Genomic DNA, 26,617 nt, shown 5'->3' with positions numbered 1-26,617 from the left:
AGAACATGTCTTTTCTTGCTTCTGTTTCTACTCATCACCTCCCTGCTGACCACCTGAGCTCCGGATATAGCCTTCCCTCCTCTCCTGGCTGTACGTGACTGCTGGCCTCACTCACTTGCTGTACTGTAGCTCTATACTCTGGGTGTGAGGGCCAGGCAGGGACTTATGCATAGGTTGTCCAGGAAAGCTCTGACGAGCATTGGTGAGGCTGCAGGTAAGAGGGGGCTCACTGCCAGCCTGGATGTTATCCAGATCTATGAGATCAGTGAGGTCTTGGCACCTAGATTGACTTCAGAGTCTTCCTGACCCTGAAGGAATAAATCACCAACTGATTAAGTCATGCCCAGATCCTCTCATAAGTCTCATATCCAAGATCTTTTTGACTTTTCCTCTTCTCTCCTCCTCATCCTTGCTGCAGAACATTGTCCTGCAGAACTGCCCTCGAGGATGAGCATACCAGGAAGATCTCCTCACAGTCTGCTCCACAATCCTGAACAACAACCTTCCTTGGCTGACCTCAGGGAGCTCAAGCTGGAAGAAACATGCCTCGGACCTTCGGGAGGAAGTGACTTGACCTTGGTGTTGAACCAATTTGGCAAGTAGACTCCGCGATATGAATTGGACAATAAGTCTCCAGGTTGTGAAGCTGGTTCCTTTCAGTTTATGATGAGTGACCCAAATTCTGCAGAACCTGAGAGCCGTGGAGGCCACCCTAGAATGTGAGACTGGACCTATCTGCAGGTAAGCAAGTCTATCAGGCATGACCCAGTTTTGATGGCACTGCAAATCATGTAACCATAGTACTGGTCGGTACTCTCAGGTTGTCAGCTGACAGTATGTGCAAGCTCAATGAGTGGAGGCCAACTGTGATTTTTCAAAGCTCGGATTTATTTCTAACTCAGTGGCAGAGTCCAGCATCTTGCCAAGAGGACCAGACCATCTGTTGTTTTGAAAGAGTCTTGCCATCCAGCTCCTGGATCCAGATGTCTGAGTGGCAGCTCGTTGGTGTGGAGGTCACAAACAATCCCAGACCCTTCTTCAGAAATCTTTACAATCTTCCGCTCTATGGCCCCCCCCTTGCCACTCTGTGTTCGTGTTGGTGCTGTCCTCCCAATGGCCTGCAGGGGTCTGGTCTCACCTCTCTCTGAGCCAGTTCACAATGTTATCTGCCACTATCTCAGCTGGTTTCTGATGTCATCTTTCTCTGGAGTGAAATGCCAATCACTTCCCTCCTGGTTCACTGCAGCAGGAGTAGTGTTCCTCCTTCACCCTTGGCAGGGAACAACTTGTCAGAATCTCAACTTTCATGAACACTTTAGTCAGTCATCCCTCCCATCAAAGAACAAACAATTGATTCCATTTCTCTTATCCCTTATCAAGCTCCTCTTCTAGGTTACTGAAACCAAGTTTCTCCTGAGCTCTCACTTACTTTGTTATGATCTATCACCGGTGAACATCATCAGGTGTTATCAAACCACCGTCAATCCAGGCAGCTGTTGCTATCTCTGCAGTTTCTCTGAGACCAGTGTAACCAATTGCATGCTGTAGAGCTATTATGCTGGGATGTCTTTCACTATTTCGAATCTTATGCCTGGAAGGTTTGGGATCATTATTTCTGGGGTTAGGGACAAAGTCACCCATTCTCTGGTCAGCTTTTCGGATCAAGCCATGGGGAAGTCATTAAACTCTGAATCAGCTTGACTCCAATCATCGGCCTTTTTTACCTCACCCTGGGCCTTCTCAAGTCTCTTTTCCTCGGCAACTCTTCTGTCTCTCTGTGGCAGCCTTCCTGTCTCTTGGACTCCGGAATATCTTGGCTAGAAATCATGAGAGCCCCTATACTGCCAGTCTTCTCTCTCTGTGCTTTGACAAATGCCAGTTCGATCACAGGAATCTTCAGTTCACGCTTGCAAATACAGGAGATGTGGGCCTCGGATTTACAGTCACGATCGCATCCAAACTCATGACAGAGAACAATTGGGCACTTGCAAGTAATTATGTCAAATAACTGGTCCAGTTGCTTGGCAAAGCTGTCCTTAACTGCAAGTTTTCCTCTCCTAAGAGAGATATCTCTTGCCTTTTCCCAACTGGCTAGCAGTCTCTCACTAATCTTCTTCTGACTTGTTATGACTGGAGGCTTGAACTGAGCGTTAGCCAGAGTGTACTGTGCCAAGACAACTTTGGTCATATCACTGGTGGCAATGTCTTTGTTTGTGTAAGTTCTTTGGTTCTTTTCACTGATTTGCCTGATTAAAACACCGTATCTCAAAGCATCTCTCAATGTAGGCAACTCCGACTTCAGGAGCTCTCTCCCAGACCCAAGATAGTGACTGAGATGGCTGGATTTTTGGTTCCCGTCCTGACACAAGCAGCCATCGCAATATTATCAACTTATAAATGCATCAGAATCTGAAACAAGACAAAAATATTGTTAGTTGGGTTGTTAAAGAATGAAGTCAGAAAGCAATGTTCACTATTTAATTGTAATGCACTAATGGCTAGCGTTAGATTTTCGATAAATTTCACGCTAAAATTTACCTAGCAAAAGGTTGCAAAATATTGAAACTGAAATTATTTTCTGTTTATATACACTAAAATCTACCAAAAAAGTGATGGGCCATTAGTTTTAGCTGATCTTCCCTCCTATGACACACCCTACTATGAAAGTGAAGATGAAAATGATGAAAGTGAGTCTAATGGTAACACAAACTGTGACACTAATGTATCACTACAAGAACATACAGACTGTGAGGAAGTAGAAGTGGACAGTGAAGAGACATGCATTGACCTTGATAGTGATGAAAGTGAGCCTGACCCAATGAATGCTAATGAAAGTGAGCCCATATCTCGGTCTTATAATGAAACTGAACTGTTGCCAGCATCAATAATCAATGATTTAGTTGATGAATAATCCTTGTGGCGAGTTTTTGAGAGTGCAGAGAAAGACTTTGATCAGTACGTGATTGACTATGACGAGGCCATTAAAGTTATATGCACTCCTCAGAATTTACGTAACCAAGTCACTACGATCTTCAGGGATAATAAGACGAAGGACCTAAACAAAGTAAGATTGTAATACTATTATCTTAATACTGTTTTTACCAAAGATTATGCAAACTTTCTACGCCTTTGTATTCGTATGTTAATTACGTTGTGGGTACCTTAGTATTATGCACTATTATACAGTGACCCCTCGGTTAACGAACTCAATCCGTTCCAGAAGGTCGTTCGTTAACCGAAAAGTTCGTTAACCGAAACCATTGTTTCAATGGGTTTTTGGGTAATTGGTTCCAGCTCACCGAAAATTTCCTAAATTCAACAAAAATGGTAGAAAAGTTCACTTACTTTGAGGTGTGTATGTAGAAGGCTCCTGGATGATGATGATGATGTGCATTTGAAGTGGGAGGTGGAGGAGAAGGAAGAAGAGAAGGCATTGGGGTGGAAGAGAAGTCACCCCATGGCACCATTTCACCCTTAAAATTTTCGTTCTCTTGGTGTATTTCAAGATTATTTTCTTTAAATCAACACTGCACTGCATTATATATTGTCAGTATGTAAAATAAATTTCAAAATGACCAATAATTTGCTTGGAAACACAGAAAAAAGCGTTTAGTTGAAGAGAGTCTCAAGCACGATGTTACCTCCAGTGAAAACAGTGAGAGACTAACGCCTGTTTGCTGTGTTAAGAGGCTGGATGCCGCGCATTAAACTAGTCACTTTACCTTCAATTATGTTCAATAATTGTTAAAATGACTAAAAAATTGAATATTAAACTTTTAATATTTTTGAATAGTATAAACTTCTTGATATTTACTAAAATAGTAAGGAATTTAAGCCCTAGAACCGATTAATGTATTGGCGGACTGATACTAAAGCTGGTTGCCCGGTCAGTGCAAGCGAAAGCATGTTGAGGTCGGTTCGTAAGAAATTCGTTAACCGAATTTTTGTTCGTTAACCGAATTGAAGATCCTTATGGAAGGCAGTTCGTTAACCGAAATTTCGTTAACCGAAGCGTTCGTTAAACGAGGGGTCACTGTACTTAACAATATTATAGATCTTTGGCTAATAATAGGGACAGAAAGATAAATACTGACAGGCAAATTAGTATTTTATTATTATAAAATTTTGTTGGGGGGATTGGGGGTTTATGGGGGTTTTTGGTGATCATTAACTTGTTTTACAGTATTAACCCACAATAATAAGAAAATTTTACAGAAAAACACAATTATTGTTGGTTTGAAATCAAACAACTGTACATCACAGGTAGTTATTCTCATTCAACTCACGATAAAATAATAACTGTTCACAATACAGTGATCCCTCGGTTAACGAAATTTCAGTTACGAATTACCTTCCATAAGAATATTCAATTCGGTTAATGAAAAAAATTCAGTTAACGAATTCCTTACAAATTTTTCCCAACATGTTTTCGCCTTCTTTCGCCTGCTCACCAGCTGTAGTATTAGTCCGCCAATACTGTACAGTAATCGGTTTTAGGGCTTAAATTCGTTACCATTTGAGTAAATATCAAGAAAGTTGTACTATTCAATAATTTTCTAAGTCTTATATTAAAATTTTTAGTCATTTTAACAATTATTTAACATAATTGAAGTACAGGAAACTAGTTTTTAGTGCGCCAAACAGCCACTTGACGCACCCAGAATGGCGTCAGTTTGTGTCTCTGCTCAGTGGAGGAAGCATCCTGCTTGAGACTCTCTTGAACATAAACTATTTTTACGTTTTTACAGTACAATTATTGGCTATTCTGAAATTTATTTTACATATTGACAATATATAATGCAGTGCAGTGTTGATTTAAAGAAAATAATCTTGAATTACACCAAGTGAACTTAAAATTTTATGGATGAAACGGCGGCATGAAGCATGGGGTGACTTCTCCTCCACCCCTACTGCCTTCTCTTCTCCCTTCTCCTCCACCCTCACTTCTAATTCCCATCATCATCAACCAGGAGCCTTCTACATGCACACCTCAAAGTAAGTGTACTTTATTGCATTTATTTTTAGTTTGTATGTAATTTTCAGTGAGTTGGAACCAATTACCCAAAATCCCATTGAAACAATGGTTTCGGTTAACGCACGACCTTCTGGAACGAATTGTGTTTGTTAACCGAGGGACCACTGTACTAACTTCCAGTTTTCACAGTTCGCCAGGAGAGGGGATTGAGTTGCACGATAAAAAAATGAACCCTTTAGCTTAAAAAACAAAAAAGTTATGGTTGTTTGTACTTCGAAAGATTTTAAACGCATTTTTCTCAGCTTTTTGAATTTGGTGATTCACCCTCCTTCTAATGCGGAGCGCCTCAAATGTTTTTGGGGTGTTTTTACCAATTCTCTAAAGTTTTGTATCTCTGTGGGAACCAAGTTTTTAATTTCATTCATCCCTGTCTCTGCCTTCGCTTGGCACTCCTACCCGCAAAATTTCACATTAATATTTTTGTTATTATTCCCTTATCCCTAATTTTATGACCAAAGTAACTAATTTTTATTTTTTTGTACATTTCAAGTATTTCTCTTGAAGATTTTGCTAACATTAATACTTCTTCATTTGTTTCTGTCACTGTAGCTTATTCTTAGCATTTGCCTATACTGTACACTGGGGTATGCTATAACGAATCTAATTGGTTCTAGAACCTTGTTTGTTATAGCATTCGTTTGTTATAGGTTTAATCCGTTCCAGGCCCCCAAATACAACCACTTAACGCTGAAAAATATAATATAAAATTGTAAAAATTGTAAAAAAGTGCATAAATATGCATCTAAACTCCTGAAATAAAGAATATCATTAATACTTGTAATAAAAAACAATAAATTAGTAAAAAAAAAATAAAAAAAAAATAAAAAATTACTGTTCGTTGTAGCATTCTCAATTTTATAGGTAAAACCGTTCGTTATAGAACATTCATGGTAGAATCCGTTCGTTATAGCATACCCCACTGTACAGGCATCCCCGCGTTACGGAACCCCCGGTTGCGGAATTTAGCTCTAACGGAATTTGTAAATTATGACCAATAATTTCGCAATACGGCTCGTAAATCCGCCCTTATGGAAATTGGGGTAAATTTAAAAAAAAAAATAATAATATATAAAATTAAAATTTTTTGTTAAAAATTATAATTTGTTTGGTGTGGATATCTTGGTGTTTGCTACCTCCAAGCATGGCGTTGCCACGCGGAGTCAGTCCATTGTTTACACCCAGTGTGCGCACATGTTTCTTGCCCCAGCAGTTAGATTTAACTTTTACAAACATACAATAAGTACAGTACAGTGCATTACCCTTATTCAAGATGACTGGAAAGAGGCCATCAAGTGGAAGTGACCTCAGTAGTGCAAGAAGCCGCAAAGGCATTACATTGGATATTAAACTTGATGTTTTAAGAAGGTATATCATAAATTATTTAATGCACTGTATTGTGTGTGTTTATAAATAGTTATTTTCATTCATAAAAGTGCTTGATTTACTTTTTTGGGGCCAAAAAATTCCTTAGGAACGCATCTTCAGTTTTATAATGGAAATCAATGGGAAAATAGTTTTCGCGTTAAGGAATTTCGCGATACGGTCAATTTTCCAGGGACGCAACCCTTCCGTAACGCAGGGGATGCCTGTAACACCACATTTCAAAAGCCTCCAACCTCTATCTGGTGTCTGCTGAAAGTGTCCATGCTTCTGACCCATACATTAGTCTTAGTTTTTTTTTGCGGGAATAGCTCACCTGGTGCTGAATGTGTAGAGGAAAAGTGTTACATTAGAAGTTAAATTAGATGTGGTAAAGAGATTTGAAGGAGGACAGTGAGCTGTGGACATAACAAGAGCTGTTGGTTAACAGCCAACAACTGTAGGTAAAAACAATTTGTGGAAATTTGTTGGTCGGGTATTGTGGTGGTCAGTTATTTGAGGGTCGGTTAAATTAGGGTTTACTGTATCTCCTTCACTCGTGTCTATTTTCTCAAGATTTCTATAAGTTTACTTTGTTTTACCTTACCAAAAGCTTTTCAAAATAACACAAAGGAGATATACAAAGTTCTTTACACCTCTAAAGCTCTTTCACTCAAAAATCTTAAACCAAATGTAGCTTCTCTAGTTCCTTTTCTTAACCCATTTTGCACTCCAGGGAACTCACTTTCTATTCTTTTCTTTTTTACTTAAAATTATGTTTAATAGAACTTTGCAGGCATGACTTATTAAGCTTACTGCTCTAAACTGGGTGTACTCTATGGCTTCTGGCTTTTTAGAAAATAATACAAATATTGATTTTTTTTTTTTATCACTTGGAAGGTCTCCATTGAAGAACTATACAGTATATAGAACTACATTTTATCCCATTCCTCATTTACTTTGTAAATTCTGCTGGAAGCTGGTCAACCCCACAATCTTCTTATTATTTTTCATTTTGCTCACAGCTGCTCCAACTTCTGTTTCCAGAATTGGCATTTCAATCTTTATTTCCTTTTCGTTTCCTACTTCAAGATCCTTATCATTGTACAGTATAATTCTTCTAAGTACTCTGCCTATCTCTCTTTAACTACTTCTGCCTCAAACTGGATCTTATTGTCTTAGCTTTTAATTGTCCCACCCCATTTATTTCCCTTTTTCTTGTTCATTTGTTTAGTCTTTCTGTAAATTTCCCTATAATTATGCCTTCTGTCATCATCTTCAGTCTTAATGCATTTCTTTTCTAGATCATCTTTCTTGGCCTGTCTGCTTCCTTTGAATTTCTTTGTTAATTTTTATGTAAGCCTCACTTTATTTTCTCATATTTCTTCATCTAACCATTTATTGTAACTGCTAATCTAGTACAGTACTCCCTCTTTATCGACGGATTTTTTATGGACGGTTTCGATTATCGACGGATTATTTAGCCGGATTTTTATTTTGGCACCAAACAGCTTCTCCCAGTCCTCTCCTTGAACAGGGCTAGAGGGTACGTGTTTTTCGAATCGTTTTCAGTTAAAAAACTATTACATCACTCGTCTATTTTACCTAAACTGCGCCTGAATGAATATATTCTCGGAGATAAATAGTAGTTTTGTGGAAACGTGACGTATTTCAATGTAAAATAGGATAAAATACATGACGAAAACAAAAGACTTTACCTAAGCTTCCGATGTTCTTGAGATGTTACTCGTTTTTTTAATAGTTTTCGGTTAAAATTCTGTTATATTACAATGATATTCTATTCATACTGTGCTTGATATAATACATTCACGGAAATGTAATATTTTTGCTAAAATGACGTACGTATTACAGTGGAAAGTGGGATCAAATCGTGACGAAAACAATGACTTGCGCTTTCTTTCGTTCAAAAGATGTTACCGTAATCACTTTTCGAATGGTTTAGTTAAAAAACTGTTGTATTGTATTACAATAATATCCTAATTGACTTGAATAAATATTACGATACCATATTTCTGAATATTTTCATTAAAATCCATCAAAATCATTTTCCTTGTCATCGTCTGCAGCACCAAACAGCTTCTCCCAGTCCTCTCCTTGAACAGGGCTAGAGGCTACGTGTTTTTCGAATCGTTTTCAGTTAAAAAATTATTACATCACACGTATATTTTACCTAAACTGCGCCTGAATGAATATATTCTCGGAAATAAATAGTAGTTTTGCTGAAACGTGATGTATTTCAATGTAAAATAGGATAAAATACATGTCGAAAACAAAAGACTTTACCTATGCTTCCGATGTTCTTGAGATGTTACTCGTTTTTTTAATAGTTTTCGGTTAAAATTCTGTTATATTACAATGATATTCTATTCATACTGTGCTTGATATAATTCATTCACGGAAATGTAATATTTTTGTTGAAATTACGTACGTATTACAGTGGAAAGTGGGATAAAACCGTGACGAAAACAATGACTTGCGCTTTCTTTCGTTCAAAAGATGTTACCGTAATCACTTTTCGAATGGTTTAGTTAAAAAACTGTTGTATTACAATAATATTCCCTCCTAATTGACTTGAATAAATACTTGAATGGAAATATACAATATTTTTGTTGAAACTACCCGCGTTTCAGTGTAAAGTGTTGTAATAATAAATGGTAAACAATTTGCCTTGGGCATCCGGATTTTTGGACTTTTACTGTACTGTACACTGTTTTGTTTACTGTAAGGACCGATGTTCACTTCAATAAATGAAATCGTAAGTTTGCTAGTATTTTTGTCCACTTATTATATTATTATTTATACACTATTATTTAAGGTTATGCGTAAAGGAAACGCATTAATGCTTAAAGGTACATTTATTCAACATATGCTAATAATAGTTAGAAAAATTACGTAACCATCACGGTATCGACGGTTTCTTTATCGACGGCCGTTTACAGAACGTAACCCCCGTCGATAAAGAGGTACTGCAGTATCTGTATACTGTACCGGTATTGAATAGCAGAACAATAGAAATAATGTAAGAAATTTAGTTAGGGAGTTTCATATACAGTGGTCCCTCGGTTAACGAGCAATCCCTCGATTAACGAGTTTCTTACGAGCCGACCTCAACATGTTTTCGCTTGCATTTGGCGGTCCACCGGCTGTAGTATTAGTCCGCCAATGCAGTAATCGGTTCTAGGGCTTAAATTCCTTACCAATTTAGCAAATATCAAGAAGTTTATACTATTCAATAATTTTAAAAGTTTAATATTAAATTTTTTAGTCATTTTAACAATTATTGAACATAATTGAAGGTAATGAAACTAGTTTTATGTGCACCATCCAGGCTCTCAACACACCATACAGGCGTCAGTCTTTGTGTCTTTTCAGTGGAGGTAACATCTTGCTTGAGACTCTCTTCAACTAAACGCTTTTTTTCCGTTTTTCCAAGCAAATTATTGGTCATTTTGAAATTTATTTTACATATTGACAATATATAATGCAGTGCAGTGTTGATTTAAAGAAAATAATCTTGAATTACACCAAGAGAACTAAAATTTTATAGGTGAAATGGCGCCATGGGGTGACTTCTCTTCCACTCCAATGCCTTCTCTTCTCCCTTCTCCTCCACCCCCATTCTAATTCCCATCATCATCATCATCCAGGAGCCTTCTACATACATACCTCAAAGTAAGTGTACTTTTCTACCTTTTTTGTTGAATTTAGGCAATTTTCGGTGAGCTGGAACCAATTACCCAAAACCCATTGAAACACTGGTTTCAGTTAACGAGCAACCTTCTAGAACGGATTATGCTCGTTAACTGAGGGACCACTGTATATGGTAGAACCTCGATAAATCGGACTAATTGGGGCAGACCCCAGTCCGAAAAAAGTGAATATATGGGGCGTAAGGGGGGGGGGGTGTTGATAACACTGCTTATCAGATGTTGTTATGTTATAACTGCTTCAACAACTAAGGTCTTTAAGTGTATAACAAGGTTATTAAAAGAATATTTTATCAACAGTAAAAAAAAATATGAAACAGAGCTCTCCACCACAATTCTAATATAATTTAGTATTATTTGCCAGGCTGATAAAATATTTTCCGAAAAGAATCAACTTTCCAAAAAAAAAAAAGAATCCCACACTGACCATGAGTCATTTCATACTCGTTTGTTTACAAAGAGCAAACAGCTTACCACAATATCTGTCTTCAACACTTGTTAAATTAGTATGTACAGTACAATTGTGTATTTATCATCACTTAATAAATACGATTACAGTGTATTTATCACCACTTATTAAATACTATTGTAGTGTATTTGTCATCACTTAATAAGTAATATTGTATTGTAAAGTATTTTGTATCTGCATATACCCTGGTTTATTCATTAGTCAGATGTCTAAGTGTATAAGTAGTCAAACTGAGTCATCATGTAACTCTCAAAGGTAGTAAATAACGTTTTTAGAAGGTATCTTTATATCAGATGTTATACATTATGTTATAGTGACCCTTGTTGTAAGTTGGTCTACTGAAAGCTCTCACATGAACGCATCTGAGTAAACAACCCTCTGATACAGTTTATCCTTTTATTTTCAAGTCATATTACAATTTACATACAGTATTGAATTTTTTCTCTATTACTGAAAGTTTTATAGTAATCTTGATGAACCATAAACCATAAGAGGCCAATCATATGAGAATATAATACTGAATCAATAAATAAATAAACTGTGGCAACACCTGATCATCCCCAGCTTGCTTACATACTCAAGTGTCTTAGTTCTCAGTAGGCTTATAGCAAATCTGACTATACCACTGTACAGTATTCGGTAAGTGTTGTTCATTTCATAAGATTTTTTATTTAATCTTCCCCCCCCCTTTTTTTTATTTCTGGTGACCAGAGCATCTCAAGAGTCCGAAAAAAAGCGAATTCCGATATATTGACGTCCAATTCATCGAGGTTTTACTGTATGCTGCATTTAATTTAGTTAAAGTAATATTTATTAGTTACCTGAAATGTAAATGGTCTTGTGTGAGTCTACATTCCTTTGTCTACGCGCTCATCCTACCAGCTACCGTTGAATGTCAAATTACCTGCTATCACCAGTTCTTTAATGATCCTCACCAGAGAACTACTGTACAACACTTCCCACCTTCAGTAAAAAGTGGCTATCATGGAGGTGCTCACCAACTAAGCTCCACCATTAATTCTTGACCTCCATCCACATCAGCAAACCTTAAGTATCAATTTATATTGTTGGATATCCTAACTCTATACTTTGTGCGTAGTTTGATGACATTGCCACTTAATCCTTAAACCCCGGAACAGGGTGCTGCTGGCAGTACCCCCCCGGCGGGAATAAATCGAGAAAAAATTAAACTTTTCCAAAAACAATTTTAAAAAAAGAAAGAAAAAAATGGCAGGAATAAGCGGACGTTCTGGAACATCACCCAGGGACTCGCTGGTCGGACTTTCTGTAACATCACCCTGGGCGCGCTGGTCGGACGTTCTGGAACGTCACCCAGGGTGCGCTGGTCGGACGTTCTGGAACGTCACCCTGGGCACGCTGGTCGGACATTCTGGAATGTCACCCGGGGCCCAGGGGTTAAGGTAACCACTCATTTCAAGTGTTTATTTAATTCACATAACAATGTAAATATTTCTTGTCCTGATATCAGCCAATTCAAGACACCATTTTCTTTAAATTTTCATTTCTCATCCACTTACTTTTAGCTTTGCTCCTCCTATGTCCTATAAGTTTTTCCCCAGTCTCTAGCATAACAATACAGAGGGCCCCCCAAATTTGCGGATTTTTATTTCGTGGTCCTCTATTATTCGCCGATGGCACTCTGGATCTACCCAAGAATGTCTGTGGGTAGTTTTAAAGTTGCCGGCAATTTTGCGGCTGGGACAGGGTGCCATTCGTTCTAGAGACAGTATTTTTATTTTTATTATTATTTTTTTTTTCACGAGGATTAGCCCACCCGGGCACAGGTCACTGACCCACATCGGGGCCTGGGGGGGCGAAAATGTAATAATAATAATATTAATAATAATAATAATTCATAGTAAATAAAATTTATAATAAGAAATACAAAATTGAAAATAAAATAATACAGTGGTCCCTCGGTTAACGAACACAATTCGTCCCAGAAGGTCGTTCGTTAACCGAAACCATTGTTTCAATGGGATTTTGGGTAATTGGTTTCAGCTCACCGAAAATTACATACAAACTAAAAAAATGCAGTAAAGTACACTTACTTTGAGGTGTGCATGTAGAAGGCTCCTGGTTGATGATGACGATGGGAATTAGAAGTGGGGGTGGAGGAGAAGGGAGAAGAGAAGGCAGTGGGGGTGGAAGAGAAGTCACCCCCAGGCTTCATGCCGCCATTTCACCCATAAAATTTTAAGTTCACTTGGTGTAATTCAAGATTATTTTCTTTAAATCAACACTGCACTGCATTATATATTGTCAATATGGAGAATAAATTTCAGAATAGACAATAATTGTACTGTAAAAACGAAAAAATAGTTTATGTTCAAGAGAGTCTCAAGCAAGATGCTTCCTCCACTGAGCAGAGACACAAACTGACGCCATTCTGGGTGAGTCAAGTGGCTGTTTGGTGCACTAAAAACTAGTTCCCTGTACTTCAATTATGTTAAATAATTGTTAAAATGACTACAAATTTTAATATAAGACTTGGAAAATTATTGAATAGTACAACCATCTTGATATATACTCAAATGGTAACGAATTTAAGCCCAAAAACCGATTACTGTATTGGCGGACTAATACTACAGCTGGTGAGCAGGCGAAAGCAGGCAAAAACATGTTGGGAAAAATTCGTAAGGAATTCATTAACCAAATTGAATATTCTTATGGAAGGTAATTCGTTAACTGAAATTTCGTTAACCTAGGCGTTCGTTAACCGAGGGATCACTGTAATGATAATAATAATAACACTATAATAATAATATTAATAATAATAATAATAGTAATAATAATAGTAAAGAACCATAAAGAAATACAAAAATTGAAAAAGATCAAAAGTGAGAAACAATATACTGTGCAGGTACTCTTCGACTTACGAACTACTCGACTTACAACCACCCGGACATATGACCGCTGCAGTTGTACCAAAATTTTATCAAATTATGTATTTTCGAGTCCCAATGTTAGTGATTGCGCTGTGTACTGACAAAATTTTCGTTTGTAATTCCATTTGAAATGGCTGGCAAGCTTAAAAGTGAGAGTTTTGTGGTGCTGAGAAGAAAAAAGAGACACCCATTTTAGATTTTCTATGTATTATTTTCGCATTTTCGACTTACGACCAATTCGACTTACGACCTGGATTTGGATCCCTAACCCCATCGTAAGTCGGGGACTGCCTGTATATGTATGTTGTGTTGTTAATAGTAAGTGAAACAATTGAGACCCTGCAATTGTGTGTAAATGAGGCAGGAAGTCAGATCAGCATCCTGGGACTTGGTCACAATTTTCGTGATGCCGTATGGCAGCAGGGTCTACCATTAGACAATACATTATGCTTCCAATATCTTCTCAGGCGGTAGTACCTCCCTGTTTGGTTAGGTTAATTACTTTATTAATAAAGCACAGACTTGAGGGTAAACTCGCATTTTTAATAAATTTGTTTCTGATTATTTGTGAGAGTATTTTCCAATTATTATTTATTTGTATGTGTTTTAATAATAATATTAAATAATAATTAACGGTTTATTGAGAAAATCGGCAGCCCGAAGGCTGAAAATATACATTAGACAAAAATGACTTATTACATACAAAGACATGGGGTGGATGGGTCGTTTAACAAAAGTTTTCATCACTAAAAGAAGAAGGAACAATGATTGAACATACAAATTATTATAGTTTACTGTTGATGGCCCGGGCATGGGCTGGTCATGGAGACACCAGGTGGTGAGGTGTTCACGTGGTGAAGTAACTTGTCCTCGGGTGTTAATATGAGGGACTTCATGTGGTCATGGAGATATCGGGTGGTGTGATGTTCACGTAGTGTGGTAACTTGTCCTCGGGTGTTGATATGAGGGACCTCACGTGGTCATGGAGACATCGGGTGGTGTGGTGTTCACGTGGTGTGGTAATTCGTCCTCGGGTGTTGATATGAAGGACCTCACGTGGTCATGGAGACATCGGGTGGTGTGGTGTTCACGTGGTGTGGTAACTTGTCCTCGGGTGTTGATATGAAGGACCGCACGTGGTCATGGAGACATCGGGTGGTGTGGTGTTCACGTGGTGTAGTAACTCGTCCTTGGGTGTTAATATGAGGGACTTCACGTGGTCATGGAGACATCGGGTGGTGTGATGTTCACGTGGTACAGTAACTCGTCCTCAGGTGTTGATATGAAGGACCTCACGTATGGTAGTCATGGGGACACCGTGTGGTGTGGGATGGTGTCAGTACCTCACTGCGCGGTGATGTTATGTTATCCCGTAGTCAGGTGCATAGCCGGCCGGCCCTCTGTTGTTCCCAGGGTGGACGGATTAGCACCTCCTTGTCAGAAGATGGTGGTTAGTTCCAAGGGATGCTTATCTCACTGGTGGGTCGCGGTTTTCACTGGTACTGTCTAGTGCTGAATTCACTGGCTTAAACACTGTTCATCACTGTTCAACACTGATCCCACTTCTTTCCGAAACGAAATAGTCACTTATGTAGATATCCTGGTGGTGAGGATGGGTCGGGGAGAAGGACTTGGGGAATGGGCCGACATTGGCCAAGGGGGGCAGCTGCGTAGTTGGAGCAGCGCCTGAATAGGTCTTGACCCTACGGTGGTCAAGGATGTAGTGTTTTGTGTGTGTGTGTGTCTACACACACACATTACATATACAGTAATATCTCTGTTTACCGGAATCTCTCAAACCCGGAACTCTCAGATAGATGGAATTGAAATTTTCTCGGAAAATTGTTCCCAAAGCCGTAATTTTCTGGAAACTTCTGGCTTTGGGAACGATTTTCTGAGGGGCAAATTTTCCGGAAAATTCCAAGAAAATTTTTCTGATACCCAGAAAATTCCAGGAATGGGGGAGTTTTTTTTCCTGGTTTGAGAAATAATAATCAGGTGCATTTTCTGGAAATTTCAATAAAAATTTTCCGTTACCCAGAAAACTCTGGGGATGAGGGATATTTTTCTGGGTTCGAGTGATGATGTAATGGGCAATTTCTCGAACTTTCGAGAAAATTTTTCTGTTACCCTGAAAATTCCGTAATATTTTGGGGATGAGGGATTTTTATCCGGCTTTGAGAGAAAGTCGTCTCATTACCCGGAAATTTCTCATTCCCGGAAGTGTTCTGCATTAGTTGTTCCGGTTAACGGGGATATCACTGTACAATCAGAAGCAAATTTATTAAAAATTTGACAGTCTACCCTCAAGTCCGTGCTTTATTACTTTATTAACGAAGCACAGATTTGAGGGTAGACTGTCACATTTTTTATGAATTTGTTTCTGATTATTTGTGAGAGTATTTTCCCATTATTATTTATTTGTATACTTATATACAATACAGGTAAAAGAAATAATTGTCCTAAGGGCAAACACATAACGGGATTATACATTTCTCTGTATGCAAGTAAAAATGTAACCCCTCCCTCGGTCAGCAAATGTTATTTTCGGATTCACGGCCATTTTGAGTACCTAACCCCAGCAAATTTGGGGGGCCCCCTGTACTTCCTTTAATTGTTAAATTGTTGTCCTGGTCCTTCTTCATCAAAGTCACCCTCTTGCTGTACTAAAAATCTTTTTTCGGTTTCAATTCATGTTCTATCCCTGCCTCTATTTTGAGCTTATATAAATCCCATTTGTTTTTATCCATACAGTAGTTTTTCTTTTTAATTTTTGAAGTTTTAGCCTCACTAAACTCATTCCTGGGATGTGATCTGACCCACAGTCTGTCCCTGGATAGGTCTTGGTTCAGGTTATTGAATTTGTTTAATCTTTCCTGAATTAAAATATAATCTGTGATTCCTGACTATGTTGTTTACATTGTCCTGGGGTGAGACCCATGTATAGAGATGTCTAGGGTTTTGTTCAAACCATGGAATAATCTTGTTTTCCTTACTAAAGTCAATTAATATTTCTCCTCTCTCATTTCTATTACCCAACCCATGTGGTCCCATTGCTGGTGCTACTTTCCCTTTCCCAACTTTTGTGCTAAAATCATTCACTATAAACAGACATTCATTGAACTTTACAGTGTGTCTTTTGCTTTCTTTATGGCATCATAAAATTCTTCAACGACTTTATCCTCACTATCATTATAGTGGTCCATGGGCTTAGCATTAAACTTGACTAACAAAACTCTTTCTGACACTACCCAATATCCTTTTACACTGCAATACTCAACTTCTTGTTTACAAGAATACCAACACCTCTCTCATGTTTTTCACCACTTGAATGTATTGAGTAAGAATCTTCACCGCTAATGCTATTTTAACATGTCCATCTTAGTTCACTTAATCCCAGAATGTCCCACTGCAATCTTTTCATTTACATATTTAGACAGTAATAAAGGTGAAAAGAATATTGTATAATGCCTGGAAGATGGGTGGTGACAAGTTTGAATACCTGGAGGTAAAACACAAGGTCAGAAGAAAGGTTTACAAGGCTAAAAAGCATGAACAGGACATATTGCAGATATGTTGAATAATGCGGAAGCAAGAAGAGAGGTTTTCAGAGTAGCTAGGCAAATACTGTAGTGGTGAGAAACATTGATGTTGGTAAGGAGGTCATGAGAAATGACAATGGTTATGTGGTTGTTGTTGATGAGGAAATCAAGAATGGATAGCTACTTGGAGAAAGTATTATGATTAATTACTGAATGAAGAGTACGGATGGGTCGGGGGCAGTGAATGGGTGGAGAGAACAGATGACAAAATGAACAGAAAGGCAGCTAGAAGCTCTGGGATAGTTAGAGACACCACTTCTTGTCGGATCAGTGAAGTTAAGCAATTTTGGGTCTGGTTAGTGATCGCCTGGCCCTAAGAACACCACGCGATGTTGGCATAAGGACTCTACTGGAAATAAGTACCTCATGGCTTTCTCAGCTGTCTTTGGGTAAATTGACTAAAACTGACTAAATGCTGAAACCCATCTGGTGATGTAGGCATGTCAGTGGTGACCGAATTGACCAATGAAATTGTAACACTGTAGAAAGTGTGTGATTGTGAATACTTCTGAGGGTAAAGGTGATATGCACCTAATTGTGGGAACTACAGGTACCTGAAGCCTCTAGAACAGGTTATGAAAGGTATAAAAAGAGTGATTGAGAAATTGATAAGGGAGAGTGGAATTAGATGAAATGCAGTTTAGATTTAAGATGCAATATTAATGGCCAGGCACCTACAAGAGAAATATCTAAGGAAAGAGAGAAACTTGTACTACTGTACATATTTGTAGATTCAGAGAAGCATTTGATAGAGCACAGTACCATGTGAAGTTGTTAAGTGGGCATTGAAAAAGCTGGGAGTCGAGTAGTGTCTTGTTCAAGTGGTTATGGCATTATATGAGGGATCAGAAACCTCTGTGAGAGTATGGTAAATGGGGAAGAAAGTGAGGAATTTGTGGTAAAAGTAGGTGTTTGTCTTGAGCTCCCTTCTATTTATCATTGTGTTGGAGACCATAACACAGGACCTAAGGACTCATCTGCCTGGGAGTTGTTGTATGATGATGACTTGGTGCTGATAGTACAGTAGACCCTTGCCATTCGCGATTTTGACGATTCGCGGTAAGCAGATGGTGGCTACGGTAGTTAGCTTGTGAGCCTTTTCCCACAGCACAATGAGTCATCCCCACGCGCCTGCAGCATCTCGTCTCCCTCTGTTCATGCTCAACCATTGCCTGTGATGCAGCTTCTCGTATTGTACTTTAGTGTTTCTGTGTGAAATGACCCCTATACGACTGCCTAGTGTCAGTGCTAGTGGTGTGAAATGTAAAAGGCAGAAAGTTTAATTATTAGATAAGTTAAAAGAGGGGACGATTGCTGCCGTAGCTGGTCGGTAGTTTGTCATAGGTATACAGTACAGTAAGTCCTCGCTTAATGTCGGGGTTACGTTCCTGAAAACGCGACGTTATACGAAACAATGTTAAGCGGATAAATTTCCCCATAAGAAATAGATAAAATACAGGAGTTACGTTCCTGAGCCTCCCTTTGGCCCATGAATACAGAAAATTATTGCCATTTCTATGGACAATAGTGCATGCATATACAACTACAAGTACTGTACTAAGTTTGTATGGGTACTCACCGATGGGCGGAGGTGTCTGGTGGGTAGTGAAGTGGAGGAGGCGGATGGTAGGAGCAGAGGAGGAGGGTGGTGAGTTACTGAGACTCTGCATCTGCCTCCTTCTCCTCCTCCTGCGCTGATTGGGGTTCCTCTGCCGCTGCTTGCTCCTCCTCCGTTGATTCTGGTCCTCCATCCACATTGCCAACATCTTTTCCACCTTCTCTATCACAGTGCTTCTAGTACGAGATGCCTTAGTAGCACTCAGAGATGAACCGCTTCCAGCACCTTGTCAGCGTTGGTCCGGATAGTACGCACCGTTGTGGGGGTTAAACCAAGCACAGCGGCTATGCCCACAGCACGTTCCTCTTTTTCAAAATGAGCTAATACATCCATTTTCGTAGCCAAGGTAATGGTCTTACGTTGCCTCTTCACTATGCTAGCATAAGTAGCACTTGATGGGTGCTTGGAAGCCATTTTGAATTATTAGAGTACAGTTTTAGAGCAACAGCACTTACGCACACATGAATGATGTGAAGTCATAACAAAGACTGGCTTGGCGTCGTTTGGGAACGCTGTGATGTTCCGCGAGTGAGGGCAGCGCGCCGAGCCGAGGGAGCGTACCGCGGCCAGATGGGAGTGGGTGATGTGCAGTAAAAAGTAGTACCTGATGATGCAAAACGACGTAGTATCCGATCACTGTCCCGGTTTAAAAAATTTAGCGACGTAGTACCGAAAAAACGTTAAGCGAGGACTTACTGTAGTGCACTAAGGTCGTATAAGTTGCTTTTCGCAGTTTTGCCTATTTATGCCATTCCTTGGAACCTAACCAACGCGAATAACAAGGGTTTACTGTAATAGTATTGAAGAGGCAATGGAGAAGATTAAGAAATGGATGGACAGAATAGAGGCAAGGGCCTGAGAGTGAATGTGGCAAAAGTGGAAATATAGATTAGTGGCATGGGAATGGTACCCTTGGTGAAAAGTGGAAAATGGCCAGGTGCTGTCTACAAGAAAGGTGTTTGCTGCAACTCAGTAATGTGCAATGAGTGTGAAAGGTAGAATGCAGGATGTTTTTGGCTTTGAAGTGTTCTGTATGTACAGGTAAGCATGTGCCAACATCATTGCTAGAGAAACTGAACATTGGGGATATGTCCCTGGACTGTGTTGATGCATTCTGTTACCTGGGTGACATGATCAGTGCTGGTGGGGGTGCTGAAGCCTGTTCAGTTGTGAGAGTCAGAAGTGACTGGAGGAAGTTTAGGGAGCTGCTGTCTGTAATGACAGTAAGAGGATCTTCCCTCCGAGTAAAAGGAAGAATGTCTGCAGATGGTGTGAGAAGTTTGTTGTTGTATGGCAATGAAACATTGCAGTTGAAGAGGATGACATAAGTATACTCAAGTGAGCTGGAATGAGAATGGTGAAGGGGATATGCAATGTGACACCGAAAGATAGCAGGCACTGTTCAGAATTCTGGGTATTGAGAGTATTGGTGAGTAGAGGCAGGTTGATATGGTTTGGGCATGTGGAGAGAATGGATGAGACCAGTTGGGTGAATAAGTGCATGAGCTTAAATGCGGTGGAGAGGAGAGCCACGGGTAAACAAAGAATTACATGGGGAGAGGTTGTAAGAAATGGTATTTGGGTTAGGAACCTGACAAGAGAGACTGCAAGAAATTGTGCTGCATGGAGAGCTGCTATCAGGTAACTGCAGCTAACCCATGCAAGTATATAAAATGGCTATAAATCAATGCTGATGATGACCATGACAGCTTGAATGGCAGAAATATGAAGGAGTGGGGCTGTTGAAAAGTCTAAGCTCTAAGGCAAATTTTAATTAAAAGAAACTTGTCTCTTTTTTATTGTAGTTCCTCATTCAAATCATCAATTCTACCACTAAAAAGCCAGAAGAAAGTAGTTTTTCATAGAAGAATTTAATCTAACCAAACAACCTAATCTTACAAACTTAACCATTTCTTGCCTTTCTAACCTAACCAAATCATCAGTTTAGAATGTCACCTATTCTTTTTTTTTCTTATAGGTATTGATTTCAAGATTCGAACTATTGAGTTGGATGGCAAGAAGATCAAACTCCAGATATGGGACACAGCAGGACAGGAACGTTTCCGGACCATCACCACAGCTTACTACCGAGGTGCCATGGGGATCATGCTTGTTTATGACATCACAAATGAGAAGAGCTTTGATAATATCAAAAACTGGTATGTTATACTATAACACAAATTCTAAGCTGTTGTAGGTCACCTTTGTTCTGAGAATTCATGTAAACATTATCTAGGGAAAGGTATAAGGTCACCCTGAGGAAGAACACTCAAAGCCTCCAATTCCTTTGACTGGAATCTAGAAATTGAGTAAATTTTGAAGTTATATTAACCTTTTCAACAGTGATATACCCATTAGCCGGAACAATTGGTGCAGAGCACTCGTGGGGATGAGAGATTTCTGGCTAACCAAACGACTTTCTCAAACCTGAAAAAATTGCTTATTCCCGGAATCTTTTCCGGTTACTGGGAAAAGTTTCCAAGTGTCTAAAGTAGACATCTTGCACAGACAGACACTAGCCCACTTCCCCAGAATGTTTCTGGGTGCTGAGGATGTTTTCCTCGAGTCTAAACTACCGGAGTCCGTAAATGCAGTTCTAATTAAGTTAGAAACTCAATTTCTTTACTATAATAATCCAGTGTGTGTGGGTGGTTGTTGGAGGGTGTGTGTGGGTGGTTGTTGGAGGGTGTGTGTGTGTGGGTGGTTGTTGGAGAGCGTGTTTGAGTAGTAGTTGGGGAGTGTGTGTGTGGGTAGTTGTTGGAGTGTGTGTGTGGGTAGTTGTTGGGGAGTGTGTGTGGGTAGTTGTTGGAGAGTGTGTGTGGGTAGTTGTTGGGGAGTGTGTGTGGGTAGTTGTTGGGGAGTGTGTGTGGGTAGTTGTTGAGAGTGTGTGTGGGTAGTTGTTGGAGAGTGTGTGTGGGTAGTTGTTGGGGAGTGCGTGTGTGTGTGTGTAAAATTGGGCTGAGAGTGGGAGATTCAAACTTTTTGGGGGGTGAGGGGAGAGGGTCGTGCGGTAACTTCCCCTCCCCTTTCCTCACACAAGTGTGGCTAATTGTGATAGGGAGATGAGTTTGATACCATAATAATCCCTCTACAGTTTCCGTTTACTTGTGGAATCACTAGTTAGATGTAAACTGGAAGTAATATTCACAAATGTTTATGGGTTAAGTTTTGAAACCCAAATGGCCTTTTCTCCATTTATTTAGAAAATAAACCATTGCATAATAACAAGGATATCACCGTAATTAAAGCTATGAGCTGTGAGCGTGAATAATGGATGAAGCGTATAAGTAATTAGCTTCGTCACGACACGTCCAGTTGCTGTGAGTGACGAGGGTGGACTTCCCTGCAGGTCGGCTACTTTATTCCTGACTCTGCAGTCTAGAGACGCAAGTGTGGAACTATCCCTGTCACATGTCCAACGGATGAATGCTCACGGCTCAAAGGAAAATTATCGTGGGTGAAGTAATTATAATTATATACCTTATGTATGTAACCTGCATTTATATTACCGTCTGTTAGACAGGGGCTGATACAATCCTTAATAAATTCTCTCCCAAGATGTTTCCAATAAGATATCCTTAAAATAAATATACAGTATTACCCCGCTTTACGCGGTTTCACTTTCCGCGATTTCTCATTTACGTGGTACCTCGCCAGAACTGGACTTTCACTTTCCGTGGTGCATCTACTCATATACGCGGGTGAAGTATAATTTTTTATTTAGCTCATAAAATTCATACAAATTACCCGGCCAGAATATAAATTACATTGCTGGAATTCTTACAATATGATGATCATTTTGAATATAAACATCATGGATTTTGCATTAGACATACAAATTTTAGATCCAATGTAATAATTTGGTTTACACAAAGCAAATATTTTATCGTTTGTGCAAAATATATGAAGTTTACATTCAAAATATTCCCTGACCTGCAAAGAATCCAGAAATGTCAATTATATTATCCTAACTTTAGTCTGAGTTATTATTTAATACTAAAAATGTAAAGATACTGTTTTCTCCCAAACATTTCTCTGGTAGGGAGGGAAGGTGGGGGGTGGGGGGGAGGGTTGGGACCGATCGACCCAGCTGGTGTGAGTGTGAGGAGGGGGGGGAGGCAAGGTGGGGTACTTTAATTGACAGATAGTGTCTTGAAGAATATTATTATTTTTTTTTTAACTGAAGATATTTGTTTTAGCTCATAAAATTCATACAAATTACCCGGCCAGAATATAAATTACATTGCTGGAATTCTTACAATATGATGATCATTTTGAATATAAACATCATGGATTTTGCATTAGACATACAAATTTTAGATCTAATGTAATAATTTGGTTTACACAGCCAATATTTTATCTTTTGTGCAAAATATATGAAGTTTACATTCAAAATATTCCCTGACCTGCAAGGAATCCAGAAATGTCAATTATATTATCCTAATTTTAATCCGAGTTATTATTTATTACTAAACATTAAAATCTAGTGTTTTCACCCAAACATTTTTCAGAGAGGTAGGAGCCAGTGAGCTGGGAAGAAGGGGGGTGGGGGGGTGGGGGGAGTTGAGTCCATTATTTGAATGGACATTAACCTGGTGACTCTATTTCTCTTAAATATGAATTGTGTGTGCATACCATCATAAAATTAAGATGTTATTTTTACTACAACATAGGTATTGTGTCTGAAAAAGTGGAGTTTTGGGGTCGGGCCAGTCTCTATTGGAATTAATCCCATTTGTTCTGTTGTTCACTTTACGCGGTTTTCTCTTTCCGCAGTACCCCGTGGGTTCAATTGACCGCATAAATCAGGGTACTACTGTAGTAATAAAACTCAGTATTTACCAATTACACTTTGTAAATTAGACAATCTCCCACCAATTACATTTCAGGACGCTATCATCATGCCAAATTCTGAAATAAATATGTTAGGCCGCACCATTTCCTCCAATATGTCCTGGAAATCCCACATCTTTAGTATAGCTAAAGCTGCCTCCCGAAAGTTGGAAATGCTGTACAGATGCCGTAGCTACTTCACTCCTGAGCAGTTGCTCCAAGTATATAAGGGATTCATTCATCCTAACTTGGAGTACTGCTCTCATATCTGGGGTGGCTCTTCTTCTGTCCAACTATTAGATAGGGTGGAATCAAAGGCATTTCATTTTATTAACTCTCCTCCTTTAGTTGACAATCTTTCTTCTCTTTCTCTTCGCCGCAATGTTGCTTCACTCTCTCTCTTTTACAGGTACTTTAACGGGCAATGTTCGGTGGATTTGGCAACCTGTGTACCGCCGGCAAGGACGTGGGCTCGTAATTCACGTCTTGCCCGCGGTGCCCACCGTTTCTCTGTGGATGTCGGTCACACGAGAATAACCCGTTATAGTACCTCCTTCTTTCCTCACACAGCCAAACTGTGGAATGCTCTGTCTTCTGTGTTTCCATACTTATACAATCTGTCTCACTTTAAAAAGCTGGTCTTCTGGCATCTTCGTGGTGTAGATTAACACAATATAACCTTTTTGTCCTCTAATTTCAATTTCTTTGTTCTTTTTTTTTTGCCCACCGGGCCCCGTTGTGGGTTGTTTGACCTGTGCCCGGGTGGGCTAATTCCCGTAAAAAAAAAAGTTTCTCTGGGCACGTTAAACTGTCGTTAGGGCAAAGCTGTACTGTACATGTACTCAAAATAATGTACTAAATGATTACTAAAATTTTTGTCTAGTGCAAACTAAAGCATGATTATATTCAAATAAATCACTATCTTATAAGAATTCCAGCAATGTAAATTATATTCTCCCCGGTCACTTCTGTGACATTTTATAAAAAAAAGAACCCTCACTCTAAAGGACATAAATAAACAAATAAATACTTCACTAGACCTTAGCACAACTGTCAAACATGTCATTCCCCTCCCTCCCTCCCCCCCCATCTTCCCAGCCAGGGTTTGGTGGTTATAGGTTTTTAAGTTTTTATCTTATATAATATCACAGACTAAAGTTAGGAGAATATTTGCATTGCTAGAATCCTAGCAAGACCGCAAATAATTTGAAAATAAACGTCATATATTTTGCACAAGAGATAAAATTTTTAGCCCTTTGTAATAAAATTAATTGGAACTAAAATTTGTATGTCCAATGCAAACTATAGGATGTTTATATTCAAACTAATCACTATCTTATAAGAATTCCAGCAATGTTAATTATATTCTCCCATGTCAGTTCAGTGACATTTTATAAGATAAAAACTTAGTTGCTCTTAAGGACAAATAAATAAATAAATAAGCATGAGACCTTGGCATCAATTGTCAAACATATCACCTCACCTCCTCCCCCTTCCCATCTTCCCATCAGCTGATCTCTAGTAACCAGACCATTTCACATTCTATAATTTTAGCTGTGTTGATTTATGAGTGTTTGTTTTAACATAATACAGCTCCTCCCCGACTTACGACCACCCGCCCTAGTACCGGTACCTGCCTCAGTCGTAACAAAATTTTGTAAAATTACGTGTTTTCGAGTCTCAGCGTCAGTGATTGCGCTGTGTACTGACAAAATTTTTGTTTGCACAGGCATCCCCCTCGTTACGGAAGGGTTCCGTTCCCGGAAAATTGACGCATCGCGAAATTCCGTAACGCGAAACCTATTTTCCCATTGACTTCCATTATAAAACTAAACTGGAGATGCGTTCCTGAGGAATTTTTTCGGCCCCAAAAAAGTAATTCAAGCACTTTTATTAATGAAAATAAACATTTATAAACACATACAATACAGTACATTAAATAATTTATGATATACCTTCTTAAAACACCAATTTAGGGGTTAATATTGCATAATATTGCATTATACAGCTATGTGTATGTTCATTTGAGTGCCCCATCATAGGAGTCTGTTTTCTCTAACTTCAGCACTCCTGAGTCGTCCGTTTTCTCTTAATCTTAAGAGTGCACCAGAGACTATTATTTTTTAGTAGTGACACAGAATTTGATATTGCAACTGGGGTTGCAATTGTTAAGGTAACTTAGGTATGTCTGATTACAGTTGGAATAATCAAGATCCATTGTGAGTGATGTTTAAAGCTTCAACTGTCTTTATGGTTGGTAAAACTTGTCAAGTCTGTCAGTCTGAATGGCATGTGTGAGGCCTTGTGTTTGTACAACCGCTAATTATATAAATATATAATGTTATGGTAATTATCAGAAACACACATAGGCATGACAAGGTTTATTACAAAGTGATGAAAAGGATACTGTACAGTGGGTATTCCACAAAACATGTAGCCATGTCTCTTTATTTGAGTGCCCCGTCATAGGAGTCCGTTTTCTCTCACTTCAGGACGCCTGAGTTGTCCGTTTTCTCTTAATCTTAAGAGTGCACCAGAGACTATTATTTTTTAGTAGTGATACAGAATTTGATATTGCAACTGGGGTTGCAATTGCTGAGGCAACTTAGGTATGTCTGATTACAGTTGGAATATTCATGATCCATTGTGAGTGATGTTTAAAGCTTCAACTGTCTTTATGGTTGGTAAAACTTGTCAAGTCTGTCAGTCTGAATGGCATGTGTGAGGCCTTGTGTTTGTTAAAATTTACCCCAATTTCCGTAAGGGCGGATTTACGGGCCGTAACGCGAAATTATTGGTCATAATTTACAAATTCCGTAAGAGCGAAATTCCATAACCCGGGCTTCCGTAACGCGGGGGATGCCTGTAATTCACTTTAAAATGGCTGGCAAGCTTAAAAGTGAGAGTTTTGTGGTGCTGAGAAGAAAAAGAGACCCATTTTAGATTTTCTATGTATTATTTAAGCATTTTCGACTTACGACCTGGATTTGGGTCACTTACCCCGTCGTAAGTCGGGGAGGAGCTGTACTGCAAAAAAGCCGTTTTTTTTCTAAAAACTAGTTTT

General features: G+C 39.0%; 1 protein-coding gene across 2 annotated transcripts in view; it reads left to right on the top strand.

Annotated features, from left to right (window-relative positions):
- LOC121854264 (ras-related protein Rab-8A-like) overlaps nt 1-26,617 on the top strand; it is a 184,235-nt gene that overhangs the window by 11,215 nt on the left and 146,403 nt on the right. For both annotated transcript variants that reach the window (XM_042348805.1, XM_042348806.1), the window contains exon 2: nt 20,699-20,879. In XM_042348805.1, coding sequence (XP_042204739.1) covers nt 20,699-20,879 — 181 coding nt within the window. The remainder of the gene's footprint in view (nt 1-20,698; nt 20,880-26,617) is intronic.

The sequence above is a fragment of the Homarus americanus genome, unplaced genomic scaffold (assembly GCF_018991925.1).
Source record: "Homarus americanus isolate GMGI-L3 unplaced genomic scaffold, GMGI_Hamer_2.0 scaffold54443, whole genome shotgun sequence".
NCBI classification, from domain to species: Eukaryota; Metazoa; Arthropoda; class Malacostraca; order Decapoda; family Nephropidae; genus Homarus; species Homarus americanus.
This window is presented reverse-complemented; position numbering and strand designations above follow the sequence as displayed.